Source organism: Polyodon spathula, chromosome 17 (genome assembly GCF_017654505.1).
Source record: "Polyodon spathula isolate WHYD16114869_AA chromosome 17, ASM1765450v1, whole genome shotgun sequence".
Classification (NCBI taxonomy): domain Eukaryota; kingdom Metazoa; phylum Chordata; class Actinopteri; order Acipenseriformes; family Polyodontidae; genus Polyodon; species Polyodon spathula.
The window spans coordinates 8,882,297-8,904,791 of NC_054550.1; the positions used below are offsets into that span (position 1 = coordinate 8,882,297).

At 38.9% G+C, this 22,495-nt stretch overlaps 2 protein-coding genes across 2 annotated transcripts; one reads left to right on the forward strand and one right to left on the reverse strand.

The window, feature by feature from the left end:
• The first annotated feature begins 260 nt into the window (after positions 1 to 260).
• On the forward strand, positions 261 to 12,487 carry LOC121330399 (tumor susceptibility gene 101 protein). The gene is made up of 10 exons (XM_041276898.1): positions 261 to 548; positions 2,467 to 2,551; positions 2,722 to 2,787; positions 4,213 to 4,376; positions 6,114 to 6,240; positions 6,915 to 6,981; positions 7,232 to 7,326; positions 8,641 to 8,843; positions 9,652 to 9,891; positions 10,555 to 12,487. Exons 1-10 carry the CDS (start codon positions 504 to 506, stop codon positions 10,642 to 10,644), a joined length of 1,182 nt encoding a protein of 393 aa, XP_041132832.1. The 5' UTR covers positions 261 to 503; the 3' UTR covers positions 10,645 to 12,487.
• Positions 12,377 to 22,102, reverse strand: LOC121330400 (L-lactate dehydrogenase A chain). Its single transcript, XM_041276899.1, has 8 exons — positions 21,996 to 22,102; positions 17,281 to 17,418; positions 16,126 to 16,243; positions 15,489 to 15,662; positions 14,922 to 15,095; positions 14,407 to 14,524; positions 13,812 to 13,935; positions 12,377 to 13,459 (listed from the first exon to the last, which is right to left on the reverse strand). The coding sequence occupies exons 2-8, from the start codon at positions 17,407 to 17,409 to the stop codon at positions 13,295 to 13,297; spliced, it is 1,002 nt and encodes a 333-aa protein (XP_041132833.1). The 5' UTR covers positions 17,410 to 17,418; positions 21,996 to 22,102; the 3' UTR covers positions 12,377 to 13,294.
• Positions 22,103 to 22,495: the final 393 nt, after the last annotated feature.

Genomic DNA, 22,495 nt, shown 5'->3' on the forward strand with positions numbered 1-22,495 from the left:
AATGAATTAGCGTGCAAGACGCCACAGTGTGTGCATTTTAAATTCAAAATCATTTTAAAGATTTTACCTTTAAGTTCTCTTATCTAGACTTTACCAGACATTCAATCGAATGTAAATAGACGAGAGCTGTCCTGGTTCAAACTTGTAATCCTTTTCACGTGACAAGTGGCATCATCAAATCGAATCCACGCCCCGGTCACATGACAGGGGTGGGTTCCGTCTGTGTGAAGTAACAACAAACAGAAACCCGTTCAGGAAGTGTTAGGTATTTGAGTGTCGACTTCTTCCTGTTGTGTTGGTGTAGCTAAGTGCAGCGGGCCGTGGAGTTTACAGAAAGTATCCCATTCAAAGAAAAACAGACACAAGGGAACACTCGCTGGTCAAGAGCGATAAGGTTGTTGGTCCGGGAGTCTGGTAACCGCGTACTGTACGCGGAGTTCGAGAAAGCAGGTCTTGGTGCCATTCTCCACCTGCTCATCGCTTTATCAACAGCAGCCTCAACTATGGCTGTTGTTAACGAGAGCTCCCTCAAGAAAATGCTCTCTAAAGTAAGTACAAACCCGGAGGATGTGGCGCCTCGCTCCTCCATCCCAGAAATCGTTATCATTGCACTGCTGGAAGAGTCAGGTGTTGTCAGTTCGATTGACTCCTGCTTTTGAACTTTTGTTTGTTACTATTGTAATCGCAATACAGCTATTGTTGATATGTTGAGACAGTCAACAAAGAAGTGTACTTTCAAAAAGTCATTGACAGTTATACTCTCAGGTGAGAAAAACAGACGGAACCCTGGTTATGTCACTTTCGTAATTGTAATTGGACCACTTCCCTTTGCTTTTTGGAATTTACGTATGCGTATACAAATGGCAGGTCCACTGAGCTACTTCTGAAAACCAAAATAGGGACATGGATAAACAACAAAGACTTAATCACCTGTCAAATAATAATAATAATAATAATAATAATAATAATAATTTCAAGCGAGATATATTTAAGGAATACAATATTTTTATAGCATTTTCTTGGACAACAAAGCCATTTTTTAATTACAAATAAAAATCCAATTCGTTAAATATACAGTCCTTTCTCCTTTCTTTTATGACAAGTGTTGCCTGTTTATTATGATGATAAAAAAAAAGGAATCAAAGAAAATACATTTGCTAAAAACAGACCTGCCCAGTTCAAAATTACTTCTTGGCATTTTATTTACCTATTATAGCTGGAGTCTCACTTATAATACATGTTAGTTACAGTTTATGACTTACATGCTTTTGTGAAGATTATACAAATAAATTATTATTCTTTTAAAGGACTGATTGTGTTCACAAATGTTGTTTTGGTCCAGTAGTCGTTGTAATTGCTGTAATCTGTTCAGGGATGGTAATAAGAATCATATCCATAGCAGTTTCCTCCATTTCAGGATCCACATTGTAAAGGTAACAAGCTCAGGTTTGTCTTTTTGAAATAATGAAACCAGGAATTTCCACGATACCCTTACTGTTCATCTGCTTGAAAAAAAAAAAAAAAATTTATCTAAGGAATATACACCGAAGCGATTGTAATTTGCTGTTGTGTTCGTACTAGATGTTCTGGTACCAATCAGCTAGCTATTCACTTATATTAAGAGGTTCAGCAAAATTCACCTGTCATCTGCCATCTTAAAGAGATGACCAGTCATCCCATTACCCTCATAATAGGATATTGTGCCACATTGGGTGGCTAGGATGTTACTCATTTCAGAAATACAAAAATAATCAAAAACATTGAAAAAGGCTTCTAATCGAAACATTTGTCATTGAATTTAGTATTTTTAAAATTTCTGGGGAGATACATAACCATTCCTTGTCTAATTCCTCCAGTGAACTTGGAGTATAACTAGAAATCTGCAGCAATGTCTGACCTAGAGTGGCAGTCATCACTTTTGAGACTGTCCCAAGTTATAAAACAGGTCAGTTTTGCAGACGGAAGCACCTGCCAACTGTTTGCCTATTAACCCCCTGTTGGTCTGTCAGTTCCGCTGGCTTGCTAATTGTGACTAAACTGAAGCAGATTTTGTATATCAGTGATGGAAACAAGACTCCCATTGCATAGCAGTTTGATCCATTCCTGGTTTTACTATGAATTTAATAACTCATCTGAGCGTGTTACCTGTACACTGTGGATATATAGTTAATGAAGCTCCTGGTAAAACCTGAAATGGCTGAAGCTGCTATGCAGTAAGAATCTTATTTTCATCGATGTATTACAGAAAACAGCAGTCATGTGAGGGACAGCCTATTAACATAAAAAGTGTGCATTACATATTGCTGGTGTTTCTAATTGTTTGTCCATCACCTGCAAATCCCTGTTGCCTGTGATTTTACAATCTCATAACTGTAGAAAGCAGCACATTGCTTAGGCATCAGGTGTCTTTTGAACCCTTCTAGTTTTAATTATTTCTTTATTAACTTTGTTTTCCTTAACCTGCAGTACAAGTATCGGGACTTGACAGTTCGTGAAATCACCAATGTGATGTCTCAGTACAAGGACCTTAAACCTGTCATGGATGCTTATGGTAAGTAGAGGCGGAGCTGCTTGTGTTTCACACACTAACAGTGTGGGCGCTTGCTGAATTCCTTCATTGATAAATGTTTTTTAAATACATTTGTACCACCAGTGTTGTTTTTCTCCACAGCACCACACATGGTCTAACAATTCTTTTATTGTAATGTTTCCTTCCCACAGTGTTTAATGACGGCTCTACCAAAGATCTGATGAGTCTGACAGGAACAGTTCCAGTCAGCTACAGAGGTATAAAGTTCGATTCCTATTTCTAACAAAGGGCAATGACAGTGAATTGGGTATCTTCATGGTTATATATAACCCGAGGTTCACATAACTGGTACACATGTGCACCAATAAATAAAAAATGTCCATGTTGTTTTTAAGACGCTAAGGCGTACAGTCAGTGCATTTTTAACAGGAAAGCATTTTTCATATAGGCAGTGAGGGTGCATGTTATATGGCTGTGACCCATACCTGCCTAACCTCCCAGTTTTCTGTTGAGTCTCAAGACCATAATTTAAATACCAGTCACCATATTGTTCTTAAGGCCGAAGGGTTCCATTTCATTAAAGTACATCCTTGCTAGAGCTATCATTGGCTGCTTCAAGAATTTATAAAAATAAATGGAGAGCGATAGGTGGAAACACCAGTTCGTATCCTTAATAATTTTGTTTTATTGGACACTTGAAGCAACCAGTGATAGCACAGATCTCGATTTAGCTGTCTATTCAGACAAGATGATTGTAGTTACGGGGAGTGGCATTGTGAAAGCTCACTGACGCTTTGCTTCCCAGACTGAGCGCAGATGAGAGGAGGTGTCGATGCTTGAGAGCTGTTACATTTCAACACTATTTAAAAAAAAAAAACATTTACTTAAGCATTTTACTTAAAATAATATTTTGTTTCTCTTCTCTTTTATATTCTTCTATAAATACCATAGTGCCATCAAGCTGATGTGTAGCACAATACTAAGAAAGTGAAGAAGTGTTAGGTTTCTTTTTTTTTTTAATGCCCAGGTGTGGAATTTAGTGGAAGCCTATTGAAATAAACAGAAAATGCATGATGATTTGTTCATTGTAAATAACCAGCAATCCGGATTCACACTTAAACATCCATAAACTATTGTTGTCATCTCTGACATTAACCAAAGTTTAAGGACCGTGGTCTTGGAAGCACAATATAAAAAGCTCTTTGTTTTTTTTCACTTACTGGGCCACCATACTTTGCAGTACAGCTTGTTAACGCATATCATTAGATAGGGAAGAGGTCGAACTTCACTGCCTGATTATTTATTTTTTCATGTGATTGACAACAGCACGTAGACAAAACATGACACAGGAGCTTGTTTACACTGTAAATCTGATATATTTGACTTATATTTGAACATTTATTCTGTCTCACTTTTTAATGTATATATGTTTTTACAATATTTATAAATATAAAAAATCTAGCTCCAAATTTGCACCCCTGATCTTTGATATCCCAATCGTTTGAACTGTCGGAGGTGGAGATAGACAGCTACTTGGCTATTGACCCCTAATTTTGGGTCATTCCAAACCATTTCTGCTGGTACTCGCATGAGAACCTAAAGCTATGTGAAGGATGTACTAGATTATAGTAGATGACACAATACAGTACCTTGAAGACAATCTCCTGGTCTCTCTCTCATAGGAAACACCTACAATATACCGGTTTGCCTCTGGCTGCTGGACGTTTACCCCTATAACCCTCCGATCTGTTTTGTGAAGCCCACCAGTGCAATGATGATTAAAACTGGGAAACACGTTGATGCTAATGGAAAGATCTACCTGCCCTACCTGCACGATTGGAAGCATGTGAGTAGCCTATTGTGATGAAACTTGATACATGCCTTTTTTTACCTGAACATTTTTGGGTACTCTGTATCAAGCTCACGGAGACCAATTTTTATTCATAATTTTTGACTTACTTACAAACATCAAGGCTATATCTTGGGAACACTCAGCTGAACTGGATAAACTTTGCTTGATAATGAGGTGTTGAACATATCCATGTAGATCACACGGGAGAGACGCTTCCATGGTCATTGTTTTAATGTTAATACAGGTTTCCACATTGTTCCAGCATTTCCACATATTACTCAAGTGAGCTTATTTAAATTCTCTGTTCATTTACACTTAATTTATTATAATAAATCATTTGAATTAATTTTAGTTCAAATAATTCTTCAAGAAGACATTATTTGGTAATTCAGTCCCTCGTTACATTCAAACTACGCAGCTCTGACAGTGGGTTTCGGATTTATCCTCTTGGAGCAAATGGGGAGTCTCTGGAAGGCTGAAATTGCCTGCTTTTTCCTAGAGGGGCTTTTCTCAAATGCAGGGAATTGTACAGGTGTAAAATAGAGGCTTCTGTACTTGCCATTTTCATTGTAGCTTCACTATCCACCACACTTGTGCAGCACAATCGCCAATCCAGTTTAACTACAGTTTCTGTTGACTTAACTAATTACAGTATACATTAGTTATTTAGCAGTTGTCCATTAAAGTGCAAACAACCACAAATTACTCTCTTTTACAAGGTTGCTGTGGTTACTTTTTTCCCCACCAAATTTCTCCTTCCCCATACATTCTTGCACATGCTTTATCACTCATCATTCTAAGCCTTAAGGCCAAGTGGTTTGTTGCCATAGCAACTCTACTTATGCAAACTGGTTTAACATTACCAATACATTTTCACTCTGCAGTGATGCTGTGAGCAGATACAGATATTTGTCTTTATTGTTATGGGAAAAAAATACTAAAACTGTTTGGGGGGAAAAAAAACTATGAAGCTTGACGAAAATCAAACGTGGTATAAACCGCTCCCTTTGTGTCCCTGTTTAATACTGTGGCTGTGTGTCCCGGCTCATATGATCACTTTACAATAGCTAAAAAGCCACCATACAGATACTGTTTATGTAGAACCTTCCAGATTCTGCGAGTTTGATTGGGTTCCCTAAAGCATGATGTATAACTGTGTTCGGTATCACTGAACACAAAAAAGAAATTGTGCGCACTGTAATGGAGACCTGCTTGTGTGATTTCTATCTGAACAGAAAAATAATGCCTTCTATTTGAGGTAATCTGAGCAGAGTAATATCTTCTATTTGAGGTAGTCTGAACTTTCTGGGGGAAGGATCACTAACCTTGCATTTAACATCGCTAATACAGGAAGGAACCTTGTCTACAAGTACACTTTGTTTCTTTACATAAATTGAAGAGAAACCCACTAAATTAAAAAATGTTTTGCATGTAGTTTGCATATTGTACACATATGTAGTCTTACATGGACACAAGCAAGTATTGGGTCTTGGGGTGTGTACAGTATATATGTTGAAGGATGAGTGTATTTCCAGCATTTTTGAGGGTGTTGTTCAATCGTGAGTTTGGAGTTGCAAGTAGGTTATAAGTCCACATGTTTGCAGGTTCTGATGGTGTGTGACTGTAAGGAGATAGCTGGTCCTTACTCTGACTGGGACAGTAAATACGCAGCATTTGTAATATTCTAGCATGATACTAAATAAAAGACGTCTTTCTTTCTTTCTTTCTTAGCCTCAGTCGGACCTCTACGGCCTGATCCAGGTGATGGTTGTGGTGTTTGGAGAAGAGCCCCCAGTGTTTTCTCGTCCCCAAGTGCAATCTTCCTACCCACCGTATCAGCCCACCGGGCCCCCTAACAGTAAGTAAAAGACTGACAACCAATGCCTTAAAATTATTTAATAATTCCAGGTTCCCCTGTTATTGTGATGAGAATTTAATTGGTTTGTCACTTGTTTTTTGTATGTTAATTCAAAATATGCAAATATTAAAAAATAAATAAATTACCCCAGTTAATGTGTGATAGAATCTGTTTGTTAAATAGGCATGGAATACAATAATATTCCAGAATAATGTAAATCCTATAGGTCATATGATCTAATGGCACCTTGACCATCGGAGTGAGGTTGAACTGACATCTATCACAATCATGGCAGTAGCATGTCTACACTGTCTCACAGTGAAGGCCTAGTATACAACCACTAACATGCACTTCACCTTTATGACACTAGGTGGCAGAACGTGGTGATTTATGTTTTAGCATAAGGCAGATTGATAGGTTTGATAGTAATGGTATAGTGTGGAACAGGATAAGCAGTACTGTTCCATATAAAAGAATTCCAGCAACAGTTACATATTAATACATATTCAGCGGATCCCCAAAAAACCTATTACACACACTGAGGGAGATTTCTCCAAGTTGGCTTTGAGTATTGGTTGTTTGTGGTAAAGACAGGTTACTTAAAATAATGAAACTGAAAAGACCAACAGCCCCCAGTGATACATGTTTAAAATCTCTTGTTTCTTGTTTTCCAGCTTCCTACATGCCAGGCATGCCTGCTGGAGTCTCTTCCTACCCATCTGGTCACTCTGCAAACCCAAGGTAATGTGTTGTTGTATCCTTTTGTAAAATAGCAATATGAGAAATGGGGAAACAAGCCAAAATCTGTTTTTGTATTAATTCTTTCAAACTGGAAAACGATTTGGTTCTTGTTTTTTGATTTTCTGTGCTCAAAAAGCAAAAACGAAAAACGAGTTCTTTCCAATTTTCATTTCAAAAAGGAAAAACGATTGGACTGAATGTACACGGACCTCTTTAGGCTAACCTGCTGTTTTTGTTGCTTCTGTTCCAGTGGGTACCCGGGCTATCCGTACCCTGGGGGAAACTCCTACCCCACGGCCAGCACAGCACAAAACTACAACGCCCAGACACCCATCACCACTGTCGGTGAGTCGCCTAGGGGCAGCCAGGGTTTATATCGAACAGATCTACTACTGTTGTTCTAGGCAGTACTATGCAGGGACTAAAGGGTTAATCTGTTTACTGCCAGCACATGCCTATTAGATCAAATGGGATTATGATGGAAGTATTTGAATAAGAGAGAGCCTGGGATCCAGTACCTCAGTGCAGCTCTGTGTGAAAGCAGGTTTCCATATGATGTTTTACAAAGTCACTGCAACGCTTAATATTCACGAGACTGAACTTTATATATAAAAAGAGTTTGAAAAGTTTTTTACAAATACATTGTTTATCAAAAGATGGTCCCATCTTTGACACAGTGGCACCAGTTTTTAACACCACCTGTTAATACAACCAATTGGCAAGAACTAGTTTGCCCTTGGCTGTTAAATTTAAATTTCTTTACAATACATGTGATACAGTGCCCCAGAAACGTTCTCAAACTCGGCATGTTTGAGATTTACAGAAACATTACCAACATATTTGAAGCATAGTTACTTTTTTTTAAGGTACAGACAAAATCATGATTTTTTGGGACCAATATACTTTAGATGTCTTGCACCCCTCCTCCATCCCGAAAAACTGTTCTTGTCCTCTTTTCTGTTAACCTGACCCCTGACCTTTTGTTTGATACAGTAATTCCTATTGTGCTGCAGATGGTCTCAGTTGCGGAGGCAGCCACGTATTGTAAGGTCACTGCTGAAACCGGACCCTGTGTATTAAAGGTCACTAGACATGGGAGTTCAGTCTGGAAAGGCCTGGCATTAGATCCCCCTCTCCTGGTTGCTATATTTAGGGCAGGAGGTGAATGTGGAAGGATAAGGTTTCTTAAAGAGCTTGCAGTAGGCAGACAAGATTAACACTGACATTCAGACTGGCCCCTCCCTGCCTGCTGACTTAGGGATCCTTGTTTGGCTGGACACAGTCTGCCACTAAAAAGGCTGGAACAATTTTCTGTTTTCTGACTAACTTACTTTTCCCCCCCAGTGCTCTTTTAGGTTTCCTTAAAAACAAAGAAATATACGTCAGTGAGTGCTGTAGTGCACTGATTCTCAACCCTGGTCCTAGCTAGCCACTTTGTCTGCTGGTTTTCATTCCAACTGAGCTCACAATTTCATAGTTAATTCCCATAGTTGACCTTTTTAATTGTTTTCAGTTCTTAAACAGTTGCAGAGTTCAAGTTACTTATAAAATGTTACAGCTAACTGTCTAAGAGTCATTATGGAGTGATGTATAATCTGTGTGGTATATTGTAGTAGGGTATGCTGTAACAGGATGAGTGTTTTTCTGCTTGTGCTCCAGGTCCCAGCCGGGATGGCACTATCGGAGAGGACACAATCCGCGCCTCCCTGATCTCAGCGGTCAGTGACAAGCTGCGGTGGCGAATGAAGGAGGAGATGGACCGGGCACAGGCCGAGCTGAACGCTCTCAAGCGCACTGAAGAGGACCTCAAGACTGGCCACCAGAAACTGGAGCAGATGGTCTCCCGCCTTGACCAGGAAGTGGTACGCGCAGTGCTGGTTTTAATCTGCAACTTTTAAAAAACTGACTTCAAAACTTATGAAACAGATGATCATGAAGTGTTTTAACCTTTTGCAGTACATTTATTCAGCGCTTGTCAGGCGCGTCAAGTCAAATTTATTTTCACACGCGCTGTTTAAAATATTTTTTTTCAGAGTAAAACGGGTTTAAAGGGTATTGAATTGCAAAAGGACACTCAGTACTGTACCTCCAGCCAAGTCCCACCCCTTGTTCGCTGTATTTTTCACATACCTCTTTATAGACATGTATACTGAAAAATCTTCTCCTGATCACTCGTTTTATCATCAAACTCCTCAATAATGCGATCCAAGTCATTATTTTATTACTATAATGTCTCAAAAAGCTCTGCAAATGTCTGTGATATTCTTTGAGTGCTGGATGCAGAAGCAGTTATCTCCTTTGGCTATGTCCACGTTATCTTTGTGATGCATGGGGCTATCAGATAAGCCCTTTTTTTTTCGGCTTCCTTCGGCTCCTATCAGTCTCACTCGGCCATTGAAAGGTTTTGACAGCTTTTTCAGGAGAAAAAACGACTAGAGACCTGTGCTTTACGTCTTTTGGATGATGTCGGACAGGATCCGACATCGGACTGGAAAGGGAAAATTGTAATGTCACACCTGGTCTGACAATGGACCGCAAAGGGTTCAATGATGTGTTTCAAATACTTATGATATTGCTGTTTCCAAAAACAATTGGTAAGGAAAGAAAAGGGTTATGGTTCAGCAGCAGAGGAATAAGCTTATTTAATGACCAGCTGCTTTACTCCCCCAGGCCGAAGTTGATCGGAACATTGATCTTCTAAAGAAGAAAGACGAGGAGCTGAGCTCCGCCCTGGAGAAGATGACGAACCAATCGGAGAACAACGACATCGATGACGTCATTGTGCCGACCGCCCCCTTGTACAAGCAGATCCTGAACCTATATGCAGAGGAGAACGCCATTGAGGATACCATCTTCTACCTGGGGGAGGCACTGCGCAGAGGTGTCATCGATCTGGAGGTCTTCCTCAAGGTAAAGGGGGGGGGTTTCAAGCGATGTGCTTCAGTTAATGGTTTCACTTGGTTAGTGCACTTCATTTACTATTCTTCCTCTGAAATTCGATCTGAACACTGATCAGTTGTCCTGACAGGAGTGCAACCTTAGAAGTACATTATTTGTGTTTCTGGCTGTGTGTTTTTTAAAGATGCTGGGGACTAGTCCTGTTCATTCCTACAGAAATAGGTACCTGACCTCAACCTTTAAGTGCAATGATTGTGCTTCTGTTCTGTACTTGCCATTCAGTGGTAATTTGCTGGGTTAATGTGTGTCTTTCCAAATATTCCTGATAACATTGCATTTAAATGACCAGTGAAAACCACAAGTTCACATGAGACGATTCAGGTACTAACTAGGATTATCCCTTGTATTATACTCCAAGTGGCCTCTTGCTTCCATTTAGTTCAGCGAGGCAGAAGAGTCAGGTTACCTGATTATAAACTGACGTCTCTACGCTTAAACAACTGTGGCACTAGATTGAACCTCTGCATTATTGATTTGAAGATGATTAACCCACAGCTTCCTTGGCATAAAGAAAAAGCAAGCTAGAATGTTGGGTGGTTGATTTCTTGTGACGCAGCCTTCTCCAACATTCAGGTAGACCCTGGTAACCCTTTCCCTACCACGCTTTAATTTCAGCATGTGCGCCTCCTGTCCCGCAAACAGTTCCAGCTCCGAGCGCTGATGCAGAAAGCCAGGAAAACTGCAGGCCTGAGTGACCTCTACTGATCTCGGCGACAGTATATATCTTGTTTTTTTTCTGTCGCATTGACACTCCTTTTTACCATTTTCCTTTTCTCATCCTATTGTCTAAAGTTATCTTTTTGTGCTCATCCTTTTTCTATTTTGGATTTTTCTGTTGATCTTCCCCCCACCTCATGTGAAAGCAAGTCCTTTACCCAGGTACCCCCGAGTGTGCCCTCAGTTCACTCAGACATGCATAGGAATACCAAGTAGTGCTGAGCTCATCAGCTACGAGCCTCATTAATGCTTAATAATCGTACAGCCCTCAAAGTATGGGAGAAAGTCATCAGGTTTTCCCAAAATCAGAATTAAGTTTTATTATTTTTTTATTGTGTAAATTTTAAGAATGTTTTTGAGAAGTTAAGTGTTAATGTTTTTTTTTTGTCTCCCTCCTAATTGGAAAACAAAAACTCTTTACAAAGATGTTTTTGATAGTATGATGACTCTTATCTTTTTAAATCCGAATGAATATTTCCAAGAAGAAAAACTTTAATCTGAAAAGCATGTGTCCTTTATGAATCTAGATGAACAAGGACACTTGTCCCAACATTGAGGTTTCCTGTCTTGTTATGTACAAACATGAAGATCTCAAACTCTTACTTAAGTGTAATTTATATCAATCAAGTAAAATATTATGGATTGTGTTCTATTTTTATTTTTGTTTGTTTTTTTTCAATACAATTAGCTTTTACTGAATGCACTTTGAATTGCATGTAAAGCATTGGTGAATTGGGATATTCATTTAGAAATCATAATTATAATAATAAAAAAAGTTTGCAATTGTGATTGAGGTCTTGTATTTATTCTTTTGACAAATGCATTTCCATATAGACAGTCAATGTGGCTGGAGCTCAGTTGGAGTACTCTCCTCAAAAAAACCATGCTTTCCTATCTTATTTAGGTTTTGCCATCATTATCTCATTACATGTCATACAAGGTAACGAATCAGGGCCATCACATGCGACTTGCATATGACGATACGTATTTTGAAGAAACTTCATTAATAGGAGCTGTACTAGTAATTCTTAGAAACTTTCTAATTTAAGACATCAGTGGAAGTATGTCACCTTTACTTATTAAACTATTGGCTGCAATGGCTTCAGTTATTTTATCCCTGAATACCAGTAGTCTGTCTGCATATTGCAACTGGCCTTTGTTTATTTAGTGAAGGAGTTTCATGTAATAGTTGGCATCACTTTAAAGCCTTAAAAGTACAGCCGATTCTCTTTATTCGTCTTCTAGTTCAAAGTTTTGTTGTTAAGTGTTACATTAATTTTAGCATTTCTTAATTTATCTATATTTAATGTTTTATTGGTCTTTATTTTCATAAAAAAGAAACCCGATGACCTATGAGATCTGGTTGCCAGACTAGTTACACTTCAATACAAACCTGAATGTTAACAAATATACCACAAAAATATATTTTGTGCATAATACACAGCTACATAACCCAATTCCATATTAGAGTAAATCTGGAATATATGTAAAACAAGCCTTCAAGGGCAATCTAACATTACCTTAAAGTCAATGCTACCAAAGTTTTTAAAATCCATTTTCTAAACGTCTCTGAATTCCAATTACATAAACTAAAAACCATTAAAATATGTATATGTAATAATTGTTCCTAATAAACATTAGGAACTACTTATGGATGTTTATAAGAACATACTGTACTAATAAAAAGAATCAGAAAAGCAGAGAAATAAATGAGATGCAGTGGATTATCCTGGAATTTTACTTGGTGCTGGAGTGGGTGCTTATACAAGAACTATTAGTTAATTTCACTTCATTTTCCATTGCACAGGAACACAGTATGATGGGATACAGAGTGAAACAACGTGTACTTTTTAAAGACAAATAAAAAAATTCCAACGGACATTTAAATACATGAACACATAAAATACTAAAAAGCAGACTGACGATTCCTTTTCTAAACTTGCCCAGAGGTTTGCAGCAAGTTGATTACTTTGTGACTCGCAAACTTTTTACCCCTTTTCATAAACAAATAAAAGTTAAAATACTCCCAGTCAAATACTTGGCATATCTGCTTGTATACTGTTGTTATATTGTTTAAATACTACCTGCATATCCCACACTTTTAAAACCAGTTGTAAATGTGATATGGTAACATTAAGTTTGCTGGGGGTGGAGCTGTAATTAAAAAACTAGAACCTCTCATTTAAATTAAAAGATGATAATAATAATCACATATCAAAATATGAATAATACAACAATTTTCCTCTAACCCCCTGAATACTTTTACATTTTGGAACATACATATTTTAGCTGTAACAGCCAGTCTTACTGTAGAGTATAAACCCATGGCCTCTCACAAGCTTTTCCCAGTTTGAAACTGGCCACAAGCTGCTTAATACTGTGTTTGGAGTGCACACGGTGAAAGGAATGGTTCTGGCGCTAAATGAGCCGATTGCATGCAAAACCGTTTAAAACTGCCTTTTATAAATTTTTCTATAAGGAGTGCAAAGAAGACGAAAATAGTACAGAAATGCACGCACACACATACAAATGCCTCTGATGTAATTGTGAAGAGGGATGCTCCTCCCTAGACCCACTATACTGGTGGTTTGTGGTTTGCAGTGGGAGGGCTGGGTGGGGGTGGAGCTAGAGGGCACGATTACAGCTTCAGTTCCTTCTGGATCCCCCAGAGGGTGTCTGCACTCTTCCTCAGCTGTTCCTCTTCATCGGATTTCAGAGTCATCTTGACCACATCTGAGAGGCCGGAGCTGCTCAGAACACAGGGGATGCTGAGGAAAACTTCATCCTTCACACCGTGCATTCCCTGTGGAGAGGAGAGCAAGAGAATGAAACACTTTAACCAAATAACTTGAATTTATACAGGACCTTTCCACCACACAGGACAGCTTTACAATTCATGTCATCAATCAATGTTAGAAGATAACTTCAGTCGTTTTCTACTCGTTAAACTTTGTTTAAAACACAATGTCGAAAAGCTACATTTTGACTAGACTTGCTTCTACTTGAGATTACTGATTGCCACTGCAGTCTTTTCAAACCCATTAAGAACCTTAAATGGGATACTTCAAAAGAGCCAGCTTGTGGAGCTCAATAAGCCATATATTGCTCAAAAGTCAGTCGATTTAAAAGCACCCCTTTTAAGAAAAATGACTCACCTGGACCATGGTGGAGACGGGGTGCACCTTCCTCAGGTTCTTCAGAATGGTCTCTACCAGGTCAGCCACAGACATGCCGATAGCCCAGGAGGTGTAACCCTTCAGCTTGATCACCTCATAGGCACTGTGGGGGGGACAGAGGGAGAGAAAGTGTATCAGCAAGGCAGACACAGAGCTCTGTGTACTGTGGGCCAGTATTACAGCTGCATCCTAACGTTTAGCATGGTAAATTTGCACTGTTATTTCACACAAATATAATACGCTTTACCATTATTATATCATGCATATACTCTCACATGGTTAACAATGTTTTTGACAATGCCAATTTAATGTCTCTGCTTTACTGCACTTTGCTGCATGCTTTTACCTGTGAATATACAGCAGTCTATTTTTTGTAAGGGTATAGCTTTCTCATTCTCTGTTTTCATTTATAATGGAAACGGGGATTAAAAAACTATTTTATAAGGTAGTTGTTGCTCAGAAGGAAGCGGTGACAATACCTTAAAATTAGTTTGTGTTGATTTAAACTGGTTTACAAACTAGTCTGGACCCTAGACATTGCAGGGAATTAGGCAGGATGACGTGAGCTGCTCACCTTTCCACCACCTGCTTGTGGACCTCCTTCCAGTTCTCCTTGTCCTTGTCTGTGCCCATATCAGGGTTCAGATTCTTGAGGGAGACACCAGCGACATTCACCCCGCTCCATACGGGTACTGTGGGGAGGAAACAACACACTGTCACAATCCATATTCCACGCTGTTAATGCCTTGTGTCAAGTAATGTCCATACCAAGTTTAATCACAACAGGTTGGTTTCACCAGAGTGCTGGATCAGAAATCTCTCCCTGTGCTATCACCCTAAAACTACTTTAGACAAAAGTCCTTGAACTGTTTGTTAACAGTATATTGAGCTCCATTTTCTTAATTGCCAAGATGGGAATACAGACATTGTTCATAAACAGATTCATTCAAAACATTTTAATGTATGGTGTATAGTCAACAATGTGTGGCCACCAGATTTAACAGAGAAAGTCCTAAGCAGAATATGATATTACCAATAATTTATGGGAAACCCTGTAGATGAGTGACAGATTGACAAAGACAGACTCACCGCTGGAGTCTCCATGCTCCCCGATGACCCAGCCATGGCAGCTGGATGGGTGCAAGTTCAGCCTCTCTCCCATCAGGTAGCGGAAGCGGGCGGAGTCCAGATTACAGCCGCTGCCGATGACACGGTTCCGGGGGAAGCCACTCAGCTTCCAGGCTACGTAGGTCAGGATGTCCACTGGAGAGCAAAGGACAGTCATCAGCAATGGAGCCGGGCAGCTAATTTAACATGGGCCTGTGTATCTTCTCTTTGAAAGATTATTTTATTGCTGATATTTGAATAGATACCCTGATTCAGGTCATTTTAAGACGAAACCAATAAAGTATTTTTTGAAATGCGAGTTGCCCTCCCTTTATTTTGATATTACTTTTAAACCCTAAGCATCAGAGTTGTTCTATGTGATGTTGCGCCAGTTTATATCGGTTTTGATACTTGAATAGATAAACAAAAATCAATTATAACCCTTTTTACTATTCCAAACCAGTTTGTGTGTCAACAGGCTGTGTTGAGGCCTGGTTGTTTTGGCTGCGGCTGGGAAGGCAGGAGGGTCTGTTTCCAGCCCCCTCTCACCTGGGTTGGAGACGACTAGGATGATGCAGTTGGGGCTGTACTTGACGATGTTGGGGATGATGAATTTGAAGATGTTGACGTTGCGCTGCACCAGGTTCAAGCGGCTCTCGCCCTCCTGCTGACGAGCGCCAGCTGTCACCACCACCACCTTGGAGTTAGCTGTGCAGCTGTAGTCTGGGGGGGAGAAAGACCACACCCACTTAGAGACACAGAACCACGCTTACAATACTGCCTTCCCCTTTTCCATCTCATGGACCACTGCAGCATAACACTACTGCTAATTGGTTATCAAACAAAGTATAGTGAGTACAAACATGTGTCACTGCTATAAATATACAATATAAAACTAGTTCAGTTAAGCAACTGAGTCATTTGTTACCCAAACTCTTAGGAAATTGGGTATATGAGCAGTTCTTTATTGAATAAAAAATGATTAGAATGGGTAACTAGGTATGTATATACAAGAAACAAGAAGAAAATTCAACAATAGGAAAAGTTGTGGCAATAACCTAGATTTATCATAATGTTTGACCCTTTATCATAGAATCACATCATTTACATCTCTACTTAATGTCTGTTTTATTCTACCTGTGCCTCGAGATTCTATCTTAGGGGTGCTGTTCCTGTGACCTCTCACCTTTGTCAGCGACAATCTTTGGGGTGCGCAAGAAAAGTCCTCCGTGCTGCAGATCCATCATCTCACCCTTCAGCTTGTCCTCGATCACATCGACCAGGGCAAGCTCGTCCGCCAGCTCCTGCAGGGCACAAGGGAGGAAAGGGTTAACAATTGACAACCGAGGAACAACAAAGATTGGCTAGCAGGTAGACATACAGTTTCTCAAAGACAAGGGAAGCAAAACTCCAGGGGTCTGCAAACAATTTCAAGAGGATTTAAGCAGGACCTACTAAATAACCAACCTCAACCCTTTACACAGTTCACGCAGAAATCGTTCAGTTCCCACCATCTGCATCAGAATGTCCCCTGCCTGCCTGCCTGCTCCGGTTGAGCTTCTATGCAGAGAACAAAGACTTGATTGCCCCTAGCATGCATATTCATTTTTGCACTATCTAGACTGCTGCTCTCTGTAAAAATAGCCTCACAGCTGAGTTATTCTTTTCACCCACCCTTCAAAACTAATTAATCCTTATTAATGATTTCTTTGACACCCCCGCCCCTTCATCCCTCCTCAAAAGCCAAGTCAAACTGACTGGCAGAGGATCAATGTACCTTTGCACTGCTGAGTTGCACTAGTGCAATGTGGACAGAGTTCTTCCAGGCAGTACCTCATTAGGAGATGTCCCCGATACAGGTGCCAGAAGGGGGAAGGAGGGGGTGTCAAAGTAAATTAAAGGTGTAGTCCCCATTTTAAAAATACTTTACATTTAAAAAAAGGTTGTTATCAAGCCTGTGCAGAAAGTATCAGCTATTCGTGTGGGTACAGTGTTATCAGTAAAAAATAGGTATGTTACCAGCAGTACAGTACATTATACCTTCAAGTTCTGTTATATGTTTTTTTTAACACAACACCATAGATTGGTACCCAATCATTCCTATGCAAGCAGAGGATCAATATTTAGATCATCAGATCTTTAAAACAGGAATGTATGATTCAGACACAATTTCAGTCCTAGCACTGAAGTACCTGGCTGGTACCATAGAATACAGATGACTTCCTTCAAGAACCAGTAGCAAACTGAGGTACTGGGCCTGACCAATTAAACCAAAGTACTTATTAGGGTGCAACAATTGAAACTGTGTTTGAATCCTAGAATTCCAGTGTGTTCAGCTCACCTTGGTGAGGATGCTGATGGCACAGGCCATGCCCACAGCTCCCACGCCCACCACTGTCACTTTGCTACGAGGGATGGAAGCCTCGTCTTTCATTACATGCGTGATCAGCTGTTCCTTCACAGTTGCCATCTCTGTAAGCTGGACAGACAGAAAAGAAGAGGTGCAATCTGCAATCAATTCCCTAATCAAATATCAGGCAGGAAATAATAAACAACATTCGATGCATTGAGAACTAAAATAATTAATTATTCTAAAGCAATATACGCATAAAAACGTAGTAATATACTGTATGCACTGAGAAAATGTGTTTATTAGTGCTTAAAAATAAACTAGACTTCTGTGAAAGTACTGTTTAATGGAAACACTAAAACACTTGCTTTAATTTCCTGTTTATGACACAAAAGCAACAGTGTGCCATGCTGCAGCTGTGAAGTTAGTGGTTTTTCGCAAGTATACACTAACTGAACCTCCACTCCCAACCATTTCAACCTGCTCATGACTGGCTATGGTAACGTCAAGTACTGTATACAATTACTAATCTGCTCAGTCACTTGAGGCTGCCTTGACTACTCCACTATATTAACTTTGGGAAGCAGCTACCATTGCAAAGGATACAGAGCTCCCAAAATGTCACTGAAAAAACATGGCACTGTGATATGCTCCATATCTAGCAGAATTCTTTCACACCCCCAATGACTTGTTATCTTTGCAGCCAGAATAGCCTATTTGTGGAATTATGTAGTCATAGTAACCAAATAGTGCTTACTGCTTTATTACCAAGCCATAGGAACCACCTAGTTTGTTTTTTTTCCTAGCTGCCTTTTTTTGTTGTTAAAAATCCAACCAAGTTTCTATTTGAGGGAACGCTGCACCCAATGGCTTCTATAGAAACCAGCTCGTAACCAGGTGCAGGCCAAGTTTGCACTTGATGCGCCAAGTTTAGTGTTTGCTAAGCCACTTGAATTCCATTTTAAACAGGTTTCAATATTTATTTAAACAACAGAGGAGAATAAGAGAGAAGAAACATTACTAGACCACACAAGGCAACCGCTATAGGTCTCTGCTGTAGTGTTGATGATTGAAGGCAATCTAGAACTGAGTATACTGTACTTTCAAATTCTAAGAACCACAGACCTTGTGTTTTAGTATCTCCGAATTTAAAGTATGTGTTTTGACCAATTGTGATTGAATGCAAAAGAAGATTCAAATAGAAAACTGATTGGAAAAAAATTAAAGCATGTCACTGACATCTTATATTTTCAAATACAATTACAACCTTTCTGCTTGGCGTACAATCAAATAACTATTGGTTTGACCCATTTGTTTAAGTGATGACGCCCTCTCAGGCTGGATTGACATCATTTAGAAATGTTTTTATTCCCACACTGTCTCTGGCATCAGGCTGCTAAACATTCTGTGCATCTCTGATCAACACTGTCTTATTATTCTCTTCTATTTACAGAACAAAAGACTGCAATTACAGCAAAATCTTAGCATAAAACATTTAATCAAGAATATCTCATATTTAAAGCTGTTAACTAAACACAGGGCTGCTGTGTGCCAGTTCAGTTATAAGTATGTAAAATAAAGCAACACTACAGTATTGTGTGTTGCTTTATTTGACCTTCCTTGTAAACTTGGTGTAGAATTGTACTCAATAAATTAATTTTCAGCATGTGTATTATTGATAATTTGCAGACCACAGCATTAATAGAATAGCAAAACATGGATATGTTAACTGTGGTGCCATTAGATTGGCTCTTACAATTGCTTCCATTATCTTACCATTAAATCACAAGTAGGCACCCATTACTGTCAGCCTAGTAAAGAAGAATACTAAATGTGAAAACTTAAGTATTCTGTATCTGTAAACATAATGGGGGGATAATGGGAATAATGGGCTTGTTAAGAGTTTTCAAGATACAAATGAACAAAAAAAAAAAAAAAAAAAAAAAAAAGATTCTGAGTGTGGATGTTCCAAAGCTCTACCCAGATATCTGACCCTATCTGGCACTGACCACATGACCTTCACTGTGAATGATTTTTGACATTCAAAAGCAGACAGAGCATCATGAAATGGCAGACAGCACTCCTTGAGGAAGGACCTGCTTTTCAACAGCTTGCCTTGCCCTCCCATTATGAAACAGTATGTGTATATATATAGATAGATATATACACACACACACACACATATATAGAAAATACTATTTCTAAAATTGACTGTCACAATTTAAAACAGCATTTGTGAAACCAGTGAATTAACCCAATTCAATATTCAAAGTACTGTAGGTATTATATTGCATCCTTGAAGCAGTCGGCTATGTAAACATAACATTAAGCTGCTGCTAGCTCACACTGATTCCTATAAATTCTGACAATCCAAGTGCTTACTGTTACTTAAGGACTGTATGGAAATACAATAAAGCACCTCATGCAGGTGGACTGTAAATAATTATTATTACAACAGATAAGAAACACTGGACAAAACAGCAGAGCAGAAATTCGCATTCTAAACCGTATTAGAATTGCAGTGATTCAAATGGGTTATTTTTGTAAAGTTCTGACCTTTCAATGTAAGCACCAATCTCTTTCCTACTTTCACCTGAAGAAGAAACCTTTGTGGTCTTGAAAGCTTGTGAATAATTATCATTTAGTTAGTCCAATAAAAGGGATCACATCTCATTCTTTTTTGTACAGTTCTTATGCCCCTTTCAATGTAAGCATCAATCTCTTTCCTACTTCCACCTGAAGAAGAGACCTTTGTGGTCTTGAAAGCTTGTGAATAATTATTATTTAGTTAGTCCAATAAAAGGGATCACATCTCATTCCCTTTGTCTATCATCTCTGGACTAATACGGCTACCATTTCATCGATCAAAGATCATCGGCCAAACAAACGGTGTTCAAAACTTGAAATAATATTATGAAAGCACCAGGACTCGCCAGCAGAGGCTGCACGCGGGCAAACAAACGCTTTTAAAATACTACTAAAGGGGTCTAGACTGTGGTTTAGGGGTTGTCTAATTACTTCTTTTTTTTTTTTTTTTAATAGTTTGTGTTCCATTGGTGTTTCTACAGTTTTTATCTTGTGTTTGGGCGCTTATCTATGCGGCACGACCGCGGTGAGACCCGTATCTGTATATTTTACAGCGATACAGCTGCACCGTATTTCGCTATTTTTGTAAATTTGTCTATTTTTTTTTTAAAAATCCGCAGATGTTATGGTTACCAGTATATCGTCACAATAAAAGTTAAGTTAAAGGTTATCTGGCAGAATGTTGTGTTTTTCAAATATGTGAGTTAAGTGTAACGTACCCGGAAATGTGATACATTTTGTACGACCCTGGTGATCTAAACGTCTTCATCCGAAATACAAGTTGGGCTCAGTGCCCCCCCCCCCCAAATTTCTCATATATCCGCCTCCTCATCAATCCTCTCTCCCTACGTAATGTAATGTACCATTAGAATAATGTAATACAAATCAAACATTGCTGTAGTATAAATAAATAAATGCATTAATAATAACACTGATATAATAATATACAGATTTTTATATAGTGCCTTTCATAGTGGACTGCCATCACAACGCACTTTACAGAGGTAGGCTGTCAATTGCACATTATATGTAGAGTCATTACAAGAGGACATTGATTTAACATCTCATCCGCAGGATGGAGCACAATGAGGTTACGTGACTTACTCAGGGTCACACAGTGAGTCACAGTCAGTGGCAGAAATGGGTTTTGAACCAGCTTCTGGTTATAAGCCCTGGTCTTTAACCACTCGACCACACTACCTCCTTTATGGGCTGTTCTGTAATCCAATTGCAACTAGGCCGGCAGACAAGATGAGGATGAAGAGGACAAAAACTGGGACAGTCAATATCAATGTTTAATTTAAGGCGACCTCAAACGCTTTACAAACAAATTGAATTGAGCTAGTCCAGCAGTGAACCAGAAGTGATGATAGTATATATATCTATAGTGACCTATTATATATATCTATATATATATTATATATATATAGCTAATATATATATATATAGTGGCCACGCTAAACTCAAATAAAATAGACCAACAGCAACACATCATGGCAAGCCTTGATACATCTGCAGTGCACAATTTAAACAGTTAAGAGAATCACGAAGTCACTTATTTACCACCCTTGGGATGACAACTGAAAGTGCAGTCCCAGGGATTTAAAAAAAAATAATAAAAATAGCAGAACCAGGGTAATTAATCACGAACAGTGTAGCTTCGGTATAAATTATTTACACTGAATACTCATTATTGCGAGAATACATTTTTTGTTAGCAGTCTCGTTAAAGAAAGAACAGGATTGTAAAAATCAACGTATTCATCTGCTAAAATGGTGACTTGGCATCCGTACGATGAAATGCTATTTTCTTTCAGTTTCAAAGGGCTTATTGAAAAAATAGAAATAATGAACATTTTAAAAAATACAAATAAAAAAAAAAAATTCAGAAAAGGCCCAAACTATACATGTAAACTTGGTAATGTCGTTTCTCCAGCACGCCACCTCATATTTCCTCTCTGCATCACGTAGGCTGCGAATCGTCACTTTTTTTTTTTTTTTTTTTTTTTTTTTGAATAACGTCTAAATTGATATGTTAATGAAGACTAGCAAAATAAGAAGACAACTGTGCGGCTGGCTGGTCCAGGTGGCACCGTTTCTGGTCAGGCGAATTCAGCTTACCTTAGTAAAACTGCGGTAAAAATACTGGACAACGACAGAGTAACTGGAATGTCTTCCTCTGGTCTCCGAGTGATGCCCTGTAGCAGTAAGCAGCGACTGGGCTTGCTGACGTTATTTAAAGAAACCCCTTGCCGGTGACGCTACTATCTGCTTTACATATTCATTAAGGGGCATGGATTGTAGTCTGTGCACTTTGGCACGTCCATATTTTGAAAATACGAGTACCACTCGTTAGAAAAGATGCCTAATGTGGTGTTTTTTTACATTTACATTTTGTAAAATATCTATTTTCCTGGTTAAAATATGTATATTAACATACTGTACTAATATTATAACGCTGTACTCCAATCTATATATCTTTTTATTTTTTCTATACCTGCTCTGTCAAGTGCAGTGAATATCATGTAGAGAGCTGTGTTATGAAAGTCTATCTAATTAGAATAATAATAATATGTTATTAAGGGGGGTGCGCAAGACCAAAGTCACTTCAAAAGAGGTCG

Coding starts and splice junctions, on each gene's coding strand:
- LOC121330400 (XM_041276899.1), bottom strand. CDS start 17,409: ATGGCAACTGTGAAGGAACAGCTGATCACGCATGTAATGAAAGACGAG. Junction 15,096..15,488: donor CCTAGTCGTCTCCAACCCAG/GTGAGAGGGGGC, acceptor TTTGCTCTCCAG/TGGACATCCTGACCTACGTA. Junction 13,460..13,811: donor CCGTCTCCACCATGGTCCAG/GTGAGTCATTTT, acceptor TCCTCTCCACAG/GGAATGCACGGTGTGAAGGA.
- LOC121330399 (XM_041276898.1), top strand. CDS start 504: ATGGCTGTTGTTAACGAGAGCTCCCTCAAGAAAATGCTCTCTAAA. Junction 4,377..6,113: donor ACCTGCACGATTGGAAGCAT/GTGAGTAGCCTA, acceptor TTTCTTTCTTAG/CCTCAGTCGGACCTCTACGG. Junction 7,327..8,640: donor GACACCCATCACCACTGTCG/GTGAGTCGCCTA, acceptor CTTGTGCTCCAG/GTCCCAGCCGGGATGGCACT.